The sequence below is a fragment of the Manis pentadactyla genome, chromosome 11 (assembly GCF_030020395.1).
Source record: "Manis pentadactyla isolate mManPen7 chromosome 11, mManPen7.hap1, whole genome shotgun sequence".
Classification (NCBI taxonomy): domain Eukaryota; kingdom Metazoa; phylum Chordata; class Mammalia; order Pholidota; family Manidae; genus Manis; species Manis pentadactyla.
Window position 1 is genome coordinate 8,359,938 of NC_080029.1, and position 18,658 is coordinate 8,378,595.

The 18,658-nt window shown below is 33.5% G+C and overlaps 1 protein-coding gene across 2 annotated transcripts in view; it reads right to left on the reverse strand.

Moving 5' to 3' along the window:
- The window catches only part of PAPOLA (poly(A) polymerase alpha), a 74,287-nt gene that overhangs the window by 15,612 nt on the left and 40,017 nt on the right, over positions 1-18,658 (reverse strand). For both annotated transcript variants that reach the window (XM_036882354.2, XM_036882353.2), the window contains exons 11-17: positions 17,202-17,322; positions 16,177-16,261; positions 11,220-11,273; positions 10,588-10,707; positions 9,201-9,310; positions 5,747-5,868; positions 1,664-1,806 (exon numbers count right to left, since the gene is read on the reverse strand). In XM_036882354.2, the coding sequence (XP_036738249.1) occupies positions 1,664-1,806; positions 5,747-5,868; positions 9,201-9,310; positions 10,588-10,707; positions 11,220-11,273; positions 16,177-16,261; positions 17,202-17,322 (755 nt within the window). The remainder of the gene's footprint in view (positions 1-1,663; positions 1,807-5,746; positions 5,869-9,200; positions 9,311-10,587; positions 10,708-11,219; positions 11,274-16,176; positions 16,262-17,201; positions 17,323-18,658) is intronic.

The following is an 18,658-nucleotide window of genomic DNA, read 5'->3' on the forward strand; positions in this document are numbered from 1 at the left end:
CTGTATCAAACTAAAAAGCTTCTGCACAGTAAAGGAAACTATTAAAATGAAAAAGCAACCTACTGAATGGGAGAAAATATTTGCAAATGATATATACAATAAGGAGCTAATATCCAAAATATACAAAAAACTCGTATGACTCAACACCAGAAAAACAAATAACCTGATTAAAAAATGGGCAGAGGACATGAATAGACATTTTCCCAAAGAAAACATAAAGATGGTTGTTGGGTAAATGGAGCTTTCTAAACAGGATTCTTGCCGGGCCTTGATAGTACCCACTGTATATACATATAAGAGCCCGTTGGCACATTAATGTGATGTTTACCGGTGGCAGAGCTGCTGAGCATGGGGTTGCCTGTCCGGGGTAAGAGGTGGAGAGTAGCAGCTATTCTTTCCTCCCCTCCATTCCTGGTGTGTAATTGGTCAGGTAACCTCCAGCGACCCGCCCATGGAGTTCCTCCTGGGGCAAGGGGCGACAGGGAGATGAGTGCAGGGCAGCCTGAGAGAGACTGGTAGCACAGCTGAGCGAGAGGAGATGAGGCGCACCGAGAGGTAGAGAGCCGAGCAGCCCCGGTTTGGAGCAGAGCACCGCATGGAGAGAAACAGCCATGAGAATAAAAACCCTTTCATTTCCAATCCCTTTTTCTTGTCTTCCTTCAGTCTCATCTGATCTGATTCACAGGAACTTGCCCCAGGCAGGGAACCCCCTTCTCCCAGAGCTACAATGGTCAACAGATGTATGAAAAGATGTTCAACATCATAAATCATCAGAGATACACAAATCAAAACCACAATGAGATACCACCTCACACCAGAGCAGCTATTATAAACAAGACAAGCAATAACAAGTGTTGGCAAGGCTATGGAGGAAAGGGAACCCTTGTACACACACAGCTGGTGGGGCTGCAAATTGTTGCAGTCACTATGAAAAACAGTATGGAGGTTTCTCAAAGAAATAGAAATACCAATACAATGCCTTAATGCTACTTCTGAGAATTTATCTGAAGAAAACAAAGTGACTACTTTGAAAAGATATATGCACTCCTACGTTTATTACGGCATTATTTACAATAGCCAAGAAAGGGAAGCACACTGTGTCCATCAATGGATGAATGAATAAAAACGGTAAGGTACATATACCCACCCAATGGACTACTACTGAGCCATAAAAAGAATGAAATCCTCCCATTTGGAGTAGCTGTTTACCAGCTGTTGCCCTCCTGATGGAGAAGCTGACTGCTGCTGCTCAGCATGAGGGCGAGTATCACAGTGCACATCGCTAGCCAAGGAAAAGATCAAAATTCAAAATTTGAAGTACAGTTCATACTCCGTAAGAATTGCTTTTTCACCAATGTAAAAGCTGAAAAATCATAAGCTGAACCATAATAAGCCAGGAACTGTCTGTATAGAAAATTGGAGAGGAATTGGCACTAATACTCACTCCTCTCTGAATTATTACATACCTGTTCCAAAAATGGAATACAAGTATGACACAGTAAATCAAAGATAAAACTTACTTCCCAAAACTAGTAAATTGCTCTTTTTAAAAATCAGAAGATAAAACAAAAATAATATTCTAAATAGATGACTTTAGCAACAAGAGAATATATCTAGTATATTTAGTAAACAGCCACTCCACTTCTGTTCCCTTTTTCCTTACCCCTGAGAGCTGCCAGAATTGTTCAGTGGACTGGTCTTCATAGCACTCGTAGGTGAAGGCACAGACATGCTGTTATCACTGTCCATAGAGAGGTCAAGGCTGCTATCATTCAGAGGTGTCAATCTGACACCTTCTGCTGAATGCTGCAATTAATAAAATATTCGATCAGATATATCTTTATTTTAACCAGACCTTTGAAACATAAACATCTTCACTTAACTGATAATTTCTACTAAAAAGCACAAATCAATAAATTTATGAAAATCGGAAGAGTCTTGCTGACTATAAAATGAAAAGATTTGGGACACACATACTTCCTGACTTCAACTTAACTATAGTTCTTCTGTGGGGAAAGACAAAAAAGAAATGCTACATTAAATATGCACACTGAATGTAAGACACATTGCAAACTACAAAGTATATAAGAACACATGGATGTCACATCGGAGGACTATAAATATATACATATACATATTAGAAAAAAAGTCCTTTAACAATAAACATGCGGGACACTAGCAATGAATATCTCTAGGTAATGGGATTAGAAGTAATTTTTTGTTTACAGATTTTTAATTAATCTACAATGAACATAAAATTGTGTAATTTCAAAAAGTTATCAAGTACAATTTAGTCCTACTCCTAACTATATGTAAATAAACAAGCCTTTTTCAAAAGCAAGAGACTTCTACTGCTCTAACTCCAAGTCAAAATTATAAAATGTACATTTAATAGTGCAAATTATTCTGTGAAAAAAGGAGAAATAATTTTCTGAACAATATGTGGATATAATTTTTAATATCCACATACAAATCCTAATGTTAGTCCTGCTTTTTAAAAATCAAAGCACTCAAAAGTAGTTATTATTATAATGTAGAAAGCTAAAATATAGCTAAAAATACTACTGAATGGTTCTATGTGAAGAAAGTTTATTTCTTAAGTGACTTAAAGTTTCCATGTTTGCAATCAGTGTATTATAATATCAATTTGATTATTTCTTTTTTTTCTCAGAACACTTTTAACTTCAGTGTACACTTACATAGAGAAACATTTTAATGGGAATAATTTTTCATTATTGGCAAAAACCCGTAACTGTGTGCGCAGGCGTGCACGCGCACATGCAGGTGCACGCTCCATTTCCCCAAATGACAAGGTATTCTAATCTTTGATTTAGCACTACAAAGACACCACTTGTATACATAAATCAATGTTGAACAAATGGGGAGGAAGAGATTTGACAGAAGGAAGAGGAGGAGAAAGTAATGCCACTTGTTTATGAAGTTGTGAAAGAAATTTTCTAGTACTCAAAATAAGCATCTTTCCTGTGCAAAAATGCTACCAATCTCACTCTCCAGCAGAGAAAGATTTGTCTGGTAAGTAAATTATACTCAACTCTGATCAGGTGATTAAACATCTGTGGGGTAACAGGCCACTGTTGAAGATAATCTGTGAAATGTGAAGGTTTTAACCAGTTGGTCTGAACATAAAAACAGCGTTAAGCTCCTTTTGCCTTACCTCTGTATCTGTATCGTTTGGCACAAGAGACTTCAGTGCCAAGAAATCATGACTATTCTATCAAAACTTTCCAATAAAAGATAAAGACAGAACATACTACAAAGACATAAATCCGTACTTTGCATTTAGACCTAGGTCCAATTCACATCTCATACTACATGACCTTGGGCAAGTTTTATAACCACTGTTGTTTCTTCTATAAAAGAGACAATACCTATGGGTTACTGTGTCATTAAATACAGAAAAACACTGATACAGTGCTGTACAAATAGCAGTTAACTAAAAAAAAGCTACGAATAAAAGAGTCCAAAGAAAAGATTCATAGAACTAGATTTCTAGCCATCTGTTACTTCCAGAAACAAGAAAAGTGTTATTTTATTATTGGCAACTTAGAAATAATCTAAATGATGTCAAACAGAGGATAAATTCAGTGATACTGTAGCCATACAAAGAAATACTAAGGAGTCACTTAGTATTATATAGTGTCATGTAATTTGGATAGATGGTCACAATAGTAAGCACCATAAGAAGCAGGTCACAAAATGGTATCACCAAAAAACTTTAAAAAATAATATGTAGTTACACATGTGCACTGAATAATCTGTGTATAAATAAATAAACTAAAATGTTAAGAGTAGCTATTACTGGTGATGACATTGCAGTTAAATTTTATTTGATAAGTATAATTTTTGGACTGAACAATGAATTTCAGATCACTGATTCTTTTTATATTCTAAATTATATCTAGATAGCTACTACCTTAAAAAACAGAATCAAAGTAAAATGTACTTAAACTATGCCCTAGTTGCTCCAAATATCAGTACTGCCATGTAGACAGGAGTTTTAAAAGAAAATCTGAATCAAGGGTTTTGAAAAATCTAATTACGTCAGTTACGAAGAGGTGCTTTAATAAAATAGAAATAGGTACTAAAGAACATAAGAATCTAATTACATTCACTTCTGAAACAAAAATGTTATGTATCTTTACATGTAGTAAATACACATTTAAGCATTGATTGCTTAAGCCCATTGATAATGTAACACCAAGGGAAAATCATTAAACAAATGTTTAACTTGACACTTGAGTTAAAAAACAAAAACTGATCCAATGGTAAATTTTATGTTATTTATATTTTGACAATTACATAAGCAAAAATTGCTCAAGGAAAGAATTGTCTTTCCTTTTAGTTGTCTCCTAGTTTACTCATGAAAGCATTAGGTTGAGAAGAGAACAAGTCAAGCCATAAAAGGCTTTAAGGTAGTATGTTATTTTTTAAATGAAACATGCTTTTAAAATTGCATTTCAGACCAAAAACAAAAAGGCAAGTAGCTCTACCAACTCCCACTTATGAATAATGATGATGGTGATAGTAACAGAAACAAATATGAACATTCACTATGTGCCAGGCTAGTGTAAACCACTATCACAGGTACTAATTTCATCTCAGAAAATACCTAATGAGGCAGGTAAAATATTATCCTGATTTTAGAGATAAGGCAAATCAAGAACATGGGATTTGTTATGCACCTTGCCCAGGTCTCACAGCTAGGAAGCAATGGCAACTAAAATTGAACCAGATGGTCTACTGCAAAGTCCTTGCCGTTGACCTAGATGCTCTGTACCATAATATATTCTATGCTTTAAGAAACAAAATGTTAAGCACTCTGTGTATTCACTTCACTTCTCTCTTCCCAACCCCAGTCCTAGATAACCAATCATTATCCTGAAACCAGTGGTTTCCATTCTCTAACAAAATTTTACTTCATATTCTTTCCTAAATAATAGTTTTACATTTCTCAAACATAAACTTTTATATTTATAAAAGTACCAAATAGTACATATTCATCTGTACTTTTTTAACTCAACACATTAATATATAACTCTAGCTCATTTATTTGTACTCTTGTAAGTTCCCTTTATAGGAAATAAGCCATCTACTTTTGAAACCAATTATAGTAAAAATGTGACTGTTATCTCTGGACTACAATTCTAGTTATGTCCTCTGTAAGTCCAAGTAAGGAAAACATGACTGTTAAGTTATTCAACAGGAAGCACTAACACCAGAACAACATACTACAAAATATTAACTCTGATTACCTCTGTTAGTGATCTTTACACTCAATGACTTTGTTTTTAAATAATATATACGTGTAATTCTTGTCAAAATAAAGCCATTTTTCATAAAGGTTACACAATTTACTTGATCCACATATTACCTAATTAAATATTATTTACTTTTTTAAAGAAAAGGAAATTAAATACTGATGTGGAATAGTAAATGAGTAAGAAAAAAAGATTTAGAAAAGAGAATATAAGAAAGTATGTATGTATAGATAAAAAAAGGATATGATGCGTCACCATTAATCTTCCTGATGTCTGAAAGCAGTGTTATTGGACCTACCAGAGTAGGTCCAAGATTTCACATAATGCATCTGCTTCATGTAACAGATATTTAAAATGCAGTGATCTATTTCAAACACGACTAACTGAGTCTAAATTTTGAAGTATTGACAGGCTGGATACATAGAACATTATTTAGTAATGCTTTGGTAAGTACTTACTAAATTTACCTTTTTCTTTTTCTGAAGCACATGACTAGGTAGTAGTTGATGGAGTTGCTTTCTTTTTACATGCATTGCAGCAATTTTCATGTCCACCTCAAACATCTTGCTGTTTATTGCTTGCCTATAAACTACATAATTAGGAAATTGTTACAAGAAATAGAAACATTTTTAAAAAGGCAGTTAAACTCACCCAGGAGACACTATTCTAAGTAGGGATCCTTTTTCCATCAACACTGCACATCTAAAAAATTATCAGGTCAAAACTTTTCTCTGATCTAAAATAATCCATTGCCTAAGCAAACTCTAAGTACCTTTTACCAGAAAGTGTACAAAATGAATGAATAAAAGCACAAAGTATGTTAATTCTTACACTGTAATACCTCTTAAAGTAATAACTTTAAATAGTACTCTTTAAGACAGAATGGAGAAAAGGGTTTCTTAAAAACTGTACCTTTGTATGCTACCAGTATAATTCAACATTTTAGCCTAAGTATGTAACAAATGCAGCAAAACAAATTAAGCTTATTAATTTGAATATACCTAAATATACCTTTTCAAGAATCTGCAAGATGAAATTTTAAGACAATAATATATTTTCTATTATAATTCAGATGAGGGTCATAGGAACCAAAAGAAAATGTTGAAAATAAATAAATAAAAATATTTTAGTTCCAGATTTCCAAAATGGAAAAATTCACTCAATCATTCAACAAATATTTCTTGAGTACCTATACCATACCACAGTGTTCTAGACACTGGGGATATAGCACAGAATAAGAGACTAGCAACTTCACAGAGTTCACATCCTAGCAGGGAGAATATAATAAACAGGAAAAAAATAAGCAAAAGATACTTCATACTAGATGGTAGTAAGTGCTATGGAGAAAAACTGAGTAGGGAAGAAGACTGGAAGCTCAGGCTGAAAACCAAGATGACACTTAAGTGGACTTAAAGACTTAAAGTGAGGAAGTGAGAAGAGTACCTGGCAGAACAGCATTCCAGGAAGAGCAGTATGTCCTGAGTGGACAGCATACCTGGAATGTTTGAGGAACAACCAAAAGGCCACTCAGGGGGAGGAAAGTAGAGATCTTTAATCCCTTATATGTAATTCTAAAATCCCAGAAGCTCCCAACACAAAAGTTTTTCCTAAAATTGGTACCAAAACTCATCTGACAACAAACCCTGACCTAACTGTTTGTGGCTATTTAGTCTCTGCCTTTGTTTATCTTGAGTACCAATCCATTACCCCAAGAAATGTTATTGTCTTTAACAAATGCAGCTCTAGGACTCCTTGGAATATTACTTACTAACTTTATTACTTTTCTGGCCCCAAGACACAAGGATAAAGGATTGTAAACTTACAATAGGAAATGAGGTCAGAGACAATCACAGAGTCAGGATGAGGTAAATACTTGCAAACCACAGTAAGGACTTAGACCTCATTTCCAAGTGAGATGGATAGTCATTATACCCTTTAAAGCAGTCAAGACATGACTTGGTTTAGCATCATTTTAGATGCTGACTGAGAATAGCTGTAAGTGGGCAACAGCAGAACAGGTAAATTACAGAAATGGCAGTAATCCAAAAGAGCAGTGATAAGTAGCTTGGCCTAAGGTGACAGACGTAGAAATAGCAACTAGTAGCAGGAATCTCAATGTATTCTGAAAGTAGAGGCAAAAGGATTTTTTAATGGATTAATATCAAGTATGGAAAAAGCAGGAGTCAAGGAGGACTCCAAGACTTCTAGCTTGAACGACAAGTATGTAGTTGCCAATACTTGAGATCAAAAAGATCTGAAGAGAAGTCGGTAGAGACTGAGGGTAAGAATTTGAGTTTTGAACATGTAATACGTGTTTTATTAGAAAAAGCCCACAAAGTATTCCATTAAAATGTTTCAAGATACGAGACAATTAAGTATTTCCATCCCCAAATACCTAAAAGTTCCTTGAAAGTCTTGATGGCTCATTAGTACAATCTTTGATAAACAGTTCAACTTAGATGCAATATACAAAAGTAATTTTCTAGTGCAAGTATCTCTACATGATTTGTTAGTTCATAAACAGCTTAAGTTGACATCAGAATTTTTACCTTGGGAAAAAAACACTTCTGTGATGTTCAACAGGTGAAGTTATCACCCTCCAAGACGCATCATAAAATGCCTGTACAAGGGTTTTTGTTGTCACAATGGTAAAGGTTTATTGCTAGGGACACTAAGAATCCTTCGATTCAGACAGTTCCTCACAATGAGGAAACTGTACTGGGTCCTACATTTCTAAAGATGAAAAACTTATTTATCAATGATCTGAAACAAGAACTCAATTTTACATAAAAACATTAACTAGCTTTAATCTGAATTTCCCAGGAATGCAACTACCATAAGAGATCACCTTTCATTTTATTTGAAACTTTAACTTTTGCCATGTCACCAAAGGCAATGCCACTGATTGTCTATGAACCACAACAGGTAACACCTGTAATCAGCAGGAACTCACAGATGTAATACTGCTAGTGATTCTACATACAAGTACAAACACCTGACTACTCACATCTTCTAGTCGTTGTACCTTAGCATTTAGATACTAAAATTACTCTTTGAAATATTCTACATAATATTCTTGTCCTTTTATTTATCTTCTACGTTTAGTAAATGATACTGACTTTAACAAACTATACCAATTTTTGTCTTTCCTCCAAGGAGATAAAAAATTTAAAGTTAAATCTGAAATATCCTTAGGAGAAAACTCCTTAATAGGGACAGGTGAAAATGACACACACTAAATTTTTCTTAATGGGGGCAAAAGGAGAGATGTCTGGGGGGAAAAAAAGTATTTAGCCTCTAAAGAAGATGCACATTCACCATTTTCCCTACGTATATTCACTAATCCCTTGAAAAGCTGCACATCTACATATAGCCTTAGCTTCTGTCAACTACATCCACCCTTTGGCTTCAGTTAAATTGTACTACCTTATACCTCAGGGTACAGGTCAATGTGAAATGTAGCTCTAATCATTCTACTTATTCCCCACCTATGAATTAACAATCAAGTCTACTATATTTGATATAGAGGACAAACGTTCTCAAGACACAAGAAGTTTAGCTTCACAGATTTCTAGGGCACATGTTTACATAGTCAGACACATACTCAGTCTTTTAGATAATCAAATATTTAGGTGGCTTCTAATTTCATTAAGAAATTGTGGACAAATCAAATTAAAAATGGTTCTACTTTATGTTTACTATAAATTAAAAATGGTTCTACATTATGTTTACTACAACATAAAAAAATCTGTGTTGAAATCATCTATACTGAAACTAATAACTAATCTAAAACCATTACAATTATTTTGATGATCATTGTTCAATATTCATTTTTAACAGTTACTAGGAGTATCACTAGCATACAAGAAGACAAATTCAAATATGAAGGTAAATATTTTGATCAGCCAAGTACAAATATACCTGTATCTGTGAAAGACTGAATATCATAGGTGAGATCAACACTGAGATTTTCGGAGTTTTCTGTTTTTTTAAACACTAACCCAATCACCCACATCGTGCGAAATTCTTCCCTGCAAAGTAAGAAGAGCATTACTGTAGAGTTATCAGGATTTCATGAAAATACATTTATCAATGTGATTGATGAGATGATGTACAAAAACTTGGAATACAAATGTATAAGCTAACTTAATTCAAAACCCAAACCCCATCAAAACTCAGTTCTTCCCATACACTGGTCCTCTAGATTCCTATTATTACGTAAACAATTAGAGTCCTAGGACAAATACACTATTATCTATGTAGTAACTGCCAATGTTCCTAATGATGATCCTAAAGTACCCAAGGAACTGCAAACTAAGAAAAAATTATGTTCAAACTTACAAAATAAAAGGAATAACGCATTTTAGAAAAATCTGAACTGGAAAAGGATATTCTAGATTCAAAAATTTAACTATAATATATATACCTTAAAATTCTGAAACTTGAATTAAAAAAGTCACATGAACAGAAATTTGACTGCAGTATAACAACAGGAATAATGGGCGGTTCAGCTACTTTTGAACATGTAATGACACATGTCTACTGAATGGATCATAGTTTTTTAGTAATTAAAAATGTAGCAAAATATTATAAAAAGCCTAAGAAATTTTTACATGATCACAAAAGAATATTATCTATATAAACAATCAGAACAAATCTTCTACTACAGCACCATTTTAAATGACTCATTCACTTTTATTGTTCAGTCTTTCTTTAATACTACTCTATTTTAAAAGCTCATTACTAAAACTCCCTTTACCCTCCAAATGCAACAAAGTAGTCAAAACAGTCTCTATATAATATAGCAATCAAACCAGAATTTGACCTATAAAAAAAGGATAAAGTGAGCCTGTCTTTATTAGCACATTTTCTCGATAGTACAGAATCCGTCACAAATCAGGTCTTTGCAAAGTATGTTCTCCTTTTTTTTTTTTAATAAAGATAAAAAGCAAAGACAGGTTTGGTATAACAGCTATTCTGACAACCACTGTACAAAACAGGGGAGAAGAAAGCAATGTTAAGAAATTCACACAGGCAGATCTGCAGAATCTGAACTCTAAAGTTAATAAGCACCTTATCACTATAACCTATCACTAGAGAAAACTCTTTCTGTGGTGATTTTTCTCAAGAAACAGTCTTTCTCTTCAATGTTTCTGATCAGGAAACCTAAACTATAATTCTCAAATTGACTTTGAGCCATATCCAACAGAACAGTGACTCTAGTCATTAAAAATTGCCCATAAAAGCTTCCATGAGCACAAGCTGAAAACGGGAAGAGGACACCAGATTAAATCAGAAGATGGCTTACTTGTCAGGATTTTCTTTGGGTGCTGGGAATGACTGGGGATTCACATGAGCCAGTGTAATAAATTCATTCTTCTCCAAACTTCCAACCAGGATCCGGATTTTGGACTCCACTAAGCCCACCCTGAATAAATATCACTTTTATTAATGAATTTCTGGTTAATTTGAAAAATAAAATAAAATGCACAAAATCAAATGTTTATGTAAGGTAGTAACATGAAGATCATACTTAAACGCACATGAGGGAAACTGAACTGTCTGAATCTCCATAGATAAAACCAAAGCCTTATGCTACACCCAAAAATGATAGCATCAAAACTGGGGGAGAAGAATCAGCCACATTTCAAACTAGGAAGGTTACAAAAGACACCCCCACAAATATTTAAAGAAAAAAAAATCAGTAAGCCGATACAAAGCGCTTTAACTATACAGTTAAGAAATGATATATGAACTCTTCTGTAGGCAAACAAAAAAACCCACAAATTCCTGTACTTCCATTACTAGTAGTAAAGTTCCATTTACAAATAAAATCAACCTGGATGTTTTAAGGACTTCCACCCACCTCCTACTGTGTTCTATAACTATCTGATTCATTCTGAAGTTTATTTTTTCTGTAAAGTCTAATCTTATACTCACCATTCTAGGCGTTGTTTTTCTGTTGGTGCACTTGCTAGAAGTACAATATAATGCCTTTGAAGATAAAGACAACATGCTATTTATTTTATTTAACTGCTTTGTGCTGGATATTAATACCATAATGTAATAAGCTTCATGATAATTATAGATCAGTAGTATCAAGTTAGCAAGGAGGAATTGCAATCTCATTAAGCACATAAAATCATAAAAGCTAAATTCCACAAGTTCCTAACTACTGGTAAGTTTAATTCTTCTGAAAAATAGTGATTTTATGACTAATTACCCAAAAAAAGCAGATTAACTCAAGAACACTGAATAAACATTAACTGATAATTTGGTTCACTGACTCCAGTGTGGAGTGCATTAATCTATAAAAATTAGCTGCACAATAAAATACAGTATGTTTAAACAAAATTGCTTTAATGGAAATAAAGCACCCAGTCTTTGGCTGCAAAACCAGTGTTACTAAATAGGTATTTCATCAGGAACTTCAAAGACAGTATCAAACACACCATTCTTTTAAATTTAAATTAAAAGGTATTAAAAATTAAACTGAAACTTGAAGACATGCCTCATGGTTTTTTTCAGTAACAGTATAAATTTCAGTAACAAGCAGATAGCACTAATGTTGAAAGCAACAAAAAAAAAATCTCATTTCTATGCCGAATCCAACCCCATTAGAGAAAACAAGTTTTCACTTCAGAAAATACCATCAAGACCAAACATCTACTTTGTCTTTTTAAAACAAACTACTTACAACTAACCTACAATTCATATAATTCAACTTCATTAAGACTAAAAAACGTTCAGTCCAATATACTCTTCTTCTACAGAACCCCTTTTAGAGGTGGTGGAAGCAAAACCTCCCACCAGAAACTTCAGCTCAAAAAGCAAACTGATACCGTTATCTAGTATAGGCATTGGCTTGGAAAAATCAGGGGACGACCAAAATTTAAAGTTACTCTTTTAAAAAGCTGAAATTTTTATCTTTCACATTTTACAAATGAGTTTCTGGCTGAAAGCAAGTTTGACCTAAATCCAGAAAAAAAACTACCAACCCTAGTTCAAATAAGCCAAAATAAAAAAAAGACATTTAGCCAAGGGATATGGAAGTTTTGGCAAGTTTAAACATTTTTAAACCATCCTCTCTTAAAACAGCCCATTTGATTATTTATTTATGCTCACAAGGTATTTGAAAAATACTTGATTCCTCATAGCTATGTAACTCAGGTCTAAGACTTGTGTACGTCATCTGTAAAATAGGATGAAATACCTGTCTTACTGGAAAAGGAATTGTGAAGCTCAAGAGTTAGAAGTATTTTAAGTAACAGAGGTAATAAATATGAGAACATATAGACAGACATGCAAATATGCAGTCCAAATCTATATAGATCAAAACTTTCTTTACCAGTTTAAGCATTTTTTTGGAGCAAACCAAAAATATGGAACAAACAAATGGCTCAATTAAGAGTTAACAAGTCACATAAAAGCACTAAAAGCTCATGCATTCTACATACACAGAAACCCACTCTGAGCCCTAAATACTCTTACATCAAAGTTTTAACAGTAACCTGATTTCCAGTTCCCCTGAGATTGTAAATGGCCAAGAGAAAAAGCCCTCCACCCCAAAAAAGGGGGGGAGCAAGATGCAGGAAGAGCTCCCTGACAGAAGTGTAACAACTGGTAACAGGAGACAACAAAGTATAAAAAGGCATGCACACAAAAACTCAAGGAAAAAAAAAAAAAGCAAAGTTGTCTGGGTCCACTGTAGTGTAGGGACAAAACTTCCTCAGTCTCTAAATCAATCTTTCACCACACTGTTAAAATGGGTGTTCTTAATGACCACCTGGGTCTTCCAACAAAAGCTTAAAAGATGTACAATGTTCGCTATGAAGGTAAAATACACAATCCATTTGAACATAATTTTTTTGGTAGAACACAGCTTAAAAGTTTTGGAGCTTAGAGTTCAACTTCCATTCTTACTGTAATACAAGGGGCAGGAGTATCTACTCTGTACATTGTTCATGCACTAAGGCATTTTTAAAATATAGCTAAAAGTGTGAAATAACTAAGAAGCATTTGTGCTGAGGTTAAAGGTCCTTTTACTGAGTCACACTTTAGCATATTGGAAGTGGGACATATAAAATGCAATAATTAGGTTTAGCAGAAATTACCGATTAGGAACTGATTTATAAAACAAAAACTCACCCAATTAATTGAAAACAAAATCCCAACTCTGCTATGTTTTAAAAACCAGAATTGGTATTCAAGATCTTTATTAGAGCACAGGGACCAAGAAGTACTTGTAAGTTCAGACTGAATTCGTTTCTGTTCCAAAAAATTAGATCCCCTATTTCACACTGCCACACTTAAGATGCTCAAATGCCTACATGAGACACTTTGAAATCTTAATGCAATAAATCTTAAAGATTATCAGTTTCTAATAAAGAATATAAAAATGTGCCCCAAATAAATTAAAACCTATTTAATAAAAAATCCTATGGACATTTTAGTTGCTTTTATTACCTACTATTTACCCAAGTATTCTGTAAGTAGGTTTTCCGGCCATTTCATCACATTAATATTCTATCTGGGTAGATCACAGCTCAGATATGTGCTCTGAAAAATCTAATTATATTGCAGACAAAAATCCTTGCAATTCTCTGAGGACCAAGAGTTACAGTTCACTATTTTGTCTTTTAAAACTTTTAAGGCTAAATTATTCTATGTATACATTCTCCTTGAAATCATAGATCATCAATCTTACACCTTATAGAACATCCTAGTCTTTTTTCTAGTACCTTTTCCTTGTTTCCAGTGGAACGGAACACCTAAATATTCACATTTCCTATGTCAATAATGGTTTATTGCTAGCTACTTTTGTCATCCTGAGTCTCTTAGACATACATGAACAGTACTTTTTCTTATAACTATTAAAAATTTCACAAACCAAGGTTACCCCTTTTCTCTCAAGAACACATTCTCTTCTGGAAGATGATTTGTCTTTTTTAGACAAATGAACTTTCTTCTTGATTTCCTCCCTTCCAAGAATGGCAGACAAGTATATTACACACAGTTTATGATCCTACACATAATAAATGGCAATACTTTAAGGATACTTCCAGTAAGGCTCAACCGTGACTCAAGGGAAAACTAATGACTTCAATCCCATTATGCAGCCCAGTATTGGCATATTGCATAGAGTACATTAGAGGAAAATCTCAGACCTTAATACTCCTAAAGTCTAATGATTGTGATCATTAGGTATCGTAAAAGGAAATTTCTGGAGAAAATTTAAAAACAGAATTTGGTATAGATGAAATTAGCCCATTGCTATCATGCTTCCAAATCTGTTTTTCTAGGACTCAGCTTAAATTTTAAATTTTCTGATATAACTTCCTCTCCTTGTTGCTACATCCTCTTATCTAATTATGTTTAGTCATTGTCAATAGCCTAAAATGATTTCTTTCAAGAGAAGTCAGTAAAAGTATCATAATCTTTTAATCAGCCAAGTGAATACCTTATAGGTACTATTTTGCATAGATTAAAAGGATAGCATATAAATTTTAAGACTAGGCAAGCTTTAAAAAGCCTTCAAAGTTCTAGTAATGCAAATTTATTCAAACAGTTGAAGTTTGTTCAATTTCAATAATAATGTTTTAAGTGAAGGAAGCCACTTACGTAGGCACTTTCAAGAATTTCATTCTACCCACCTTTTACTCCTATAAGAAAGTGAGATACGGAAAAGAATGGACGTAGCTTCATCTCTGATTCTCAAGGATTAAGATATGCTGACACTTTTTTACAAAACCAATTTCGTTACTATACTCCTCACATAATTATGTACTCCCTTGTAGTTTTTAAAGTATTGGAATATATGTTTATTAGTTTAAATGTTCAAAGGCACTTCTCAGCATTGGTTAAAATAAAAAAACAAAGAAAAATTATCTGCCATATGGAAAAGCAAAATTTATGGGGAATAATAAGAGCATTCAATGTTATGCTATTTCAATTTTTACTGATAGCACAGTGCTCCCAGAACACAACAATTAAGCTGGCTCCATTATTGCTTTCTCATGCAAAAGATACAGAAACAAAACACAGAGACATCATGAAGGTCATCATTCTTATTTTTAATTGGGGAAATGGCATAAAGCAATCTTGCTTAGATTATTACAAAACACAATCCAACACAAGATCAAATGGTCAGCAAAGTTTCAAGCATTAAAGAAAAAAATTTTAAGTGGGACTCTGGCAAGTTTTCAGCTCAGGGCAAATAAAAGTGCAAGTCCATTTTTTTTTTAAAGTAAGATTTATTATAACTTACAATTTTCATCAAAACCAACACAATCAGGCTTTTAACCTGTACTAAGGTATTAAACTATTATATTAAAACCATTAGTAAAAAATGTTACACCCACTTAAGATTCCAAGAAAATTATTTTGTAGAAATATCTGAAGGGGCTTTATTAACATTAGGGGGAATCAATAGGCCAATCATGTGCTAGAACTTTGAAAACATTTCACTGACTATATATTGACAGTTATTAACTTTGTCTAAGTTATAGAGAATCTTAATGATAACTTTCCAGAACTGGCTCAAAATACTTACGGTTCTTAACAGTTAACTACTGATATTAATAGTTCACTCCTTCGCCAAGGTATATAGATTTAGTTTTGGTGATGACTAACATATACCTACAGAACTGACGTTGCTACAAATGTAGGAGTTCAATTACACCAGGCAGCAAACTGCAGGGGCTATACTTTACCTTAATGAAGAAAAAACAAGTTTACTAAAAACAGTACACCCTCTGTGACAGGAAGGAAACGTCTACAGAAGATGTTTAAAGGAAAATTAAAAACCACAATTGTCTATCAAAAGAGATGTCACGTATGCTACCATTAAACCATTACTTAAGAGAGCAACATGTCTCACATGCTTTAAAATACATACTTGTACTTTTGAAAGAAGTTTGGAGCTTCAAAAAGTTTGGACCACTCTGCCTTACTCAGCAAAATTTCATCTGTGATAGCAAGACCTAAATTAAAAACATATTAAGATGTTTGCATGCTGCAGTCTAACAATCTAGAATTTTTAAAGATCTTAAACATACCACACATGCACACACTATAATCCTAAAATCTTAATTTTAGCAAACAGCAATTTTAGCCAGACTTCAGAGCAGAAAAATTCTTTCATACATACACACTTTTCAAAAAGCTGGAGGATTGAGAGCCAGTTTTCTGGTAAATTACCATTACTCTAAAATGTCATCTTCATAAAATGACTCTCTCCAAACACTGAAGCACTGTAGTTACTCAAGAAAAATTTCCCATAAGCTGTTTCTTGCCTTTGTAAAAACAAGCCTCCTGCTGTCTCTAAGCAACCTTTCCATGAAGAGCATCTTTCAGAGTACAGAAAAGAACTTTACACTTGCATCTGAAGCTGGCAGTCATACAGCTGTTTCTATTTCCCGAACTGGTATCAATCAAACAATCCTATTTCAGCTACTTTCCTCAAAAACTGTTTGTCAACAGTTTTAACTTCAAATCAACACTACTGGGATTCAGAAAAGTTGAGGTTCTTCAAAATAATGGGCAGTTTGGCTCCAATCCTGCTCAAATCTTGTTCCATTATACAGCCCACTAAAACCATCTCTTATGTCACCCAGTGGAAAACAAATTAAGGTATCATTTGAATTTTTACATGGCAACCATATGGCATGAAGCCAGCCAATAAAGGCTTGGCTAAAGAGGTGGTTTTAAACATTAATCTTCCAACACATAATCAAAAATAAAATGCTTAAAAGCTAGTTTTGCAAGTCAAACCTCAAAAATATACACTGTCACCAAGCAATAAACACCAAAACCCACTTCAGTGAACACGTTCTTCAATTTAAATTGCATAGCCAACTATTGGGTCTACAATGGTCTGCAAATCCTTCGTGTATAAAGGAGAGCATAAGGGTAAACACTTACCTTGTTTAAACTCCTCAACCATGACCATCCGTGTTGAAACGGACACATTGTACGTGGAGTTCTGTTGTGGGTATGCTGGTGTAATTATAGGCATAAGATGGTACCTATCACTGGGGTTTACCTACATACAACAACAGCCAATCAGTTTCTTCAAGTATATATACAACAGACACTTGGACTTTTTACACCTTGTTAAACTGAACCAATGATTAAATTTTGTTTCATTCAAAGCTGGAGTTGAGAAAGAAAAACCATGTAGAGAGACAGTTTTTAACAGAATTCTTTATATAATCAAGAGATTTGTTCTAAACTAATGGTTTGTTTCAACCATTTGGGCATGACCATTTTGGCAACCTTACTAGAAATAGTGTGCCTATCAAGCAAAAAAGGTTGGGCATCTTGATATTTAGTTTTTCTTTTTTCAACAACAGAAGGGAGGATACCCACACAATTACAACTAGTCTACGACTTTAGACTTTTGAGAAATGAAAAATTACACTCCTGAAAAATGTCATACTATATGTTCTGTGTAAAACGAATTTTAAACAAGTTGGAAACTTAGGTTTTAATATACCATTAACTTCTAAGGAGTATAAGCTTAGAAGTACATGATGAAACTATATTATCCACATTGGTATCATTTTAAGAGATAATGAAATGGTTTAATAACTGTTAATCTTAACCCATACACTAATGAGAAGTGGCGTATTTCCACAAAGGAAAATGTAAACTCACATCCCTCCCAAAATTAAATGCCTTGACGTTTGAAAATCCAGAAAATACACAGCTTGATATAAATGACAGAACTTAGAACTGATATTTTCAATATGATAGCAAATTAATGTAAAAAAACAGTATTTTATAAGCCTAAAAGCCTTATTCAAACCTAAATTTCCTTTATCAATGAATAAAGTGAATGCTGCTAACATTTAAACTGAGTAAGCAGTAAAGGTCATAACTTTCCAAAAGGCAGAATAGAAGCTCTTCTTTTAGCCCAACCATATTTTTATAATCTGAAATATCAAAACCAATCTTTACATTACAGCATAGAAATTAAAGTGATATTGCTTAGAAGTTATCTGCCACATGTAAACATTAAGAAACAGTTTTCCTACAACAATCCAATTTTAACAAAATATTTAGGTCAAATAAAAAAATACAGGGATTTTTAGTATCCTTTTATTTTTTTTAAAGCACAAATGCCCACACAACTTTGACTTACAAGGCAGTTCTATATAAATTAAAATGTTAGTGAACTTGATGTTATAAACTATGTACAATTAGAAGTAGTTTACAGGGTACATAATTATGCTTCTCACATCAGAGGACAATTATAGTTGAGGTTATCTAAAAGAAGTGTGATAACGGACATGTCCACTCATACGTAAAAGGAAGGGAAGTCTCCCTGAAGTTTATGCAGATGATTTTTACTTGTTATTGCACAGTGTGAATTTGTA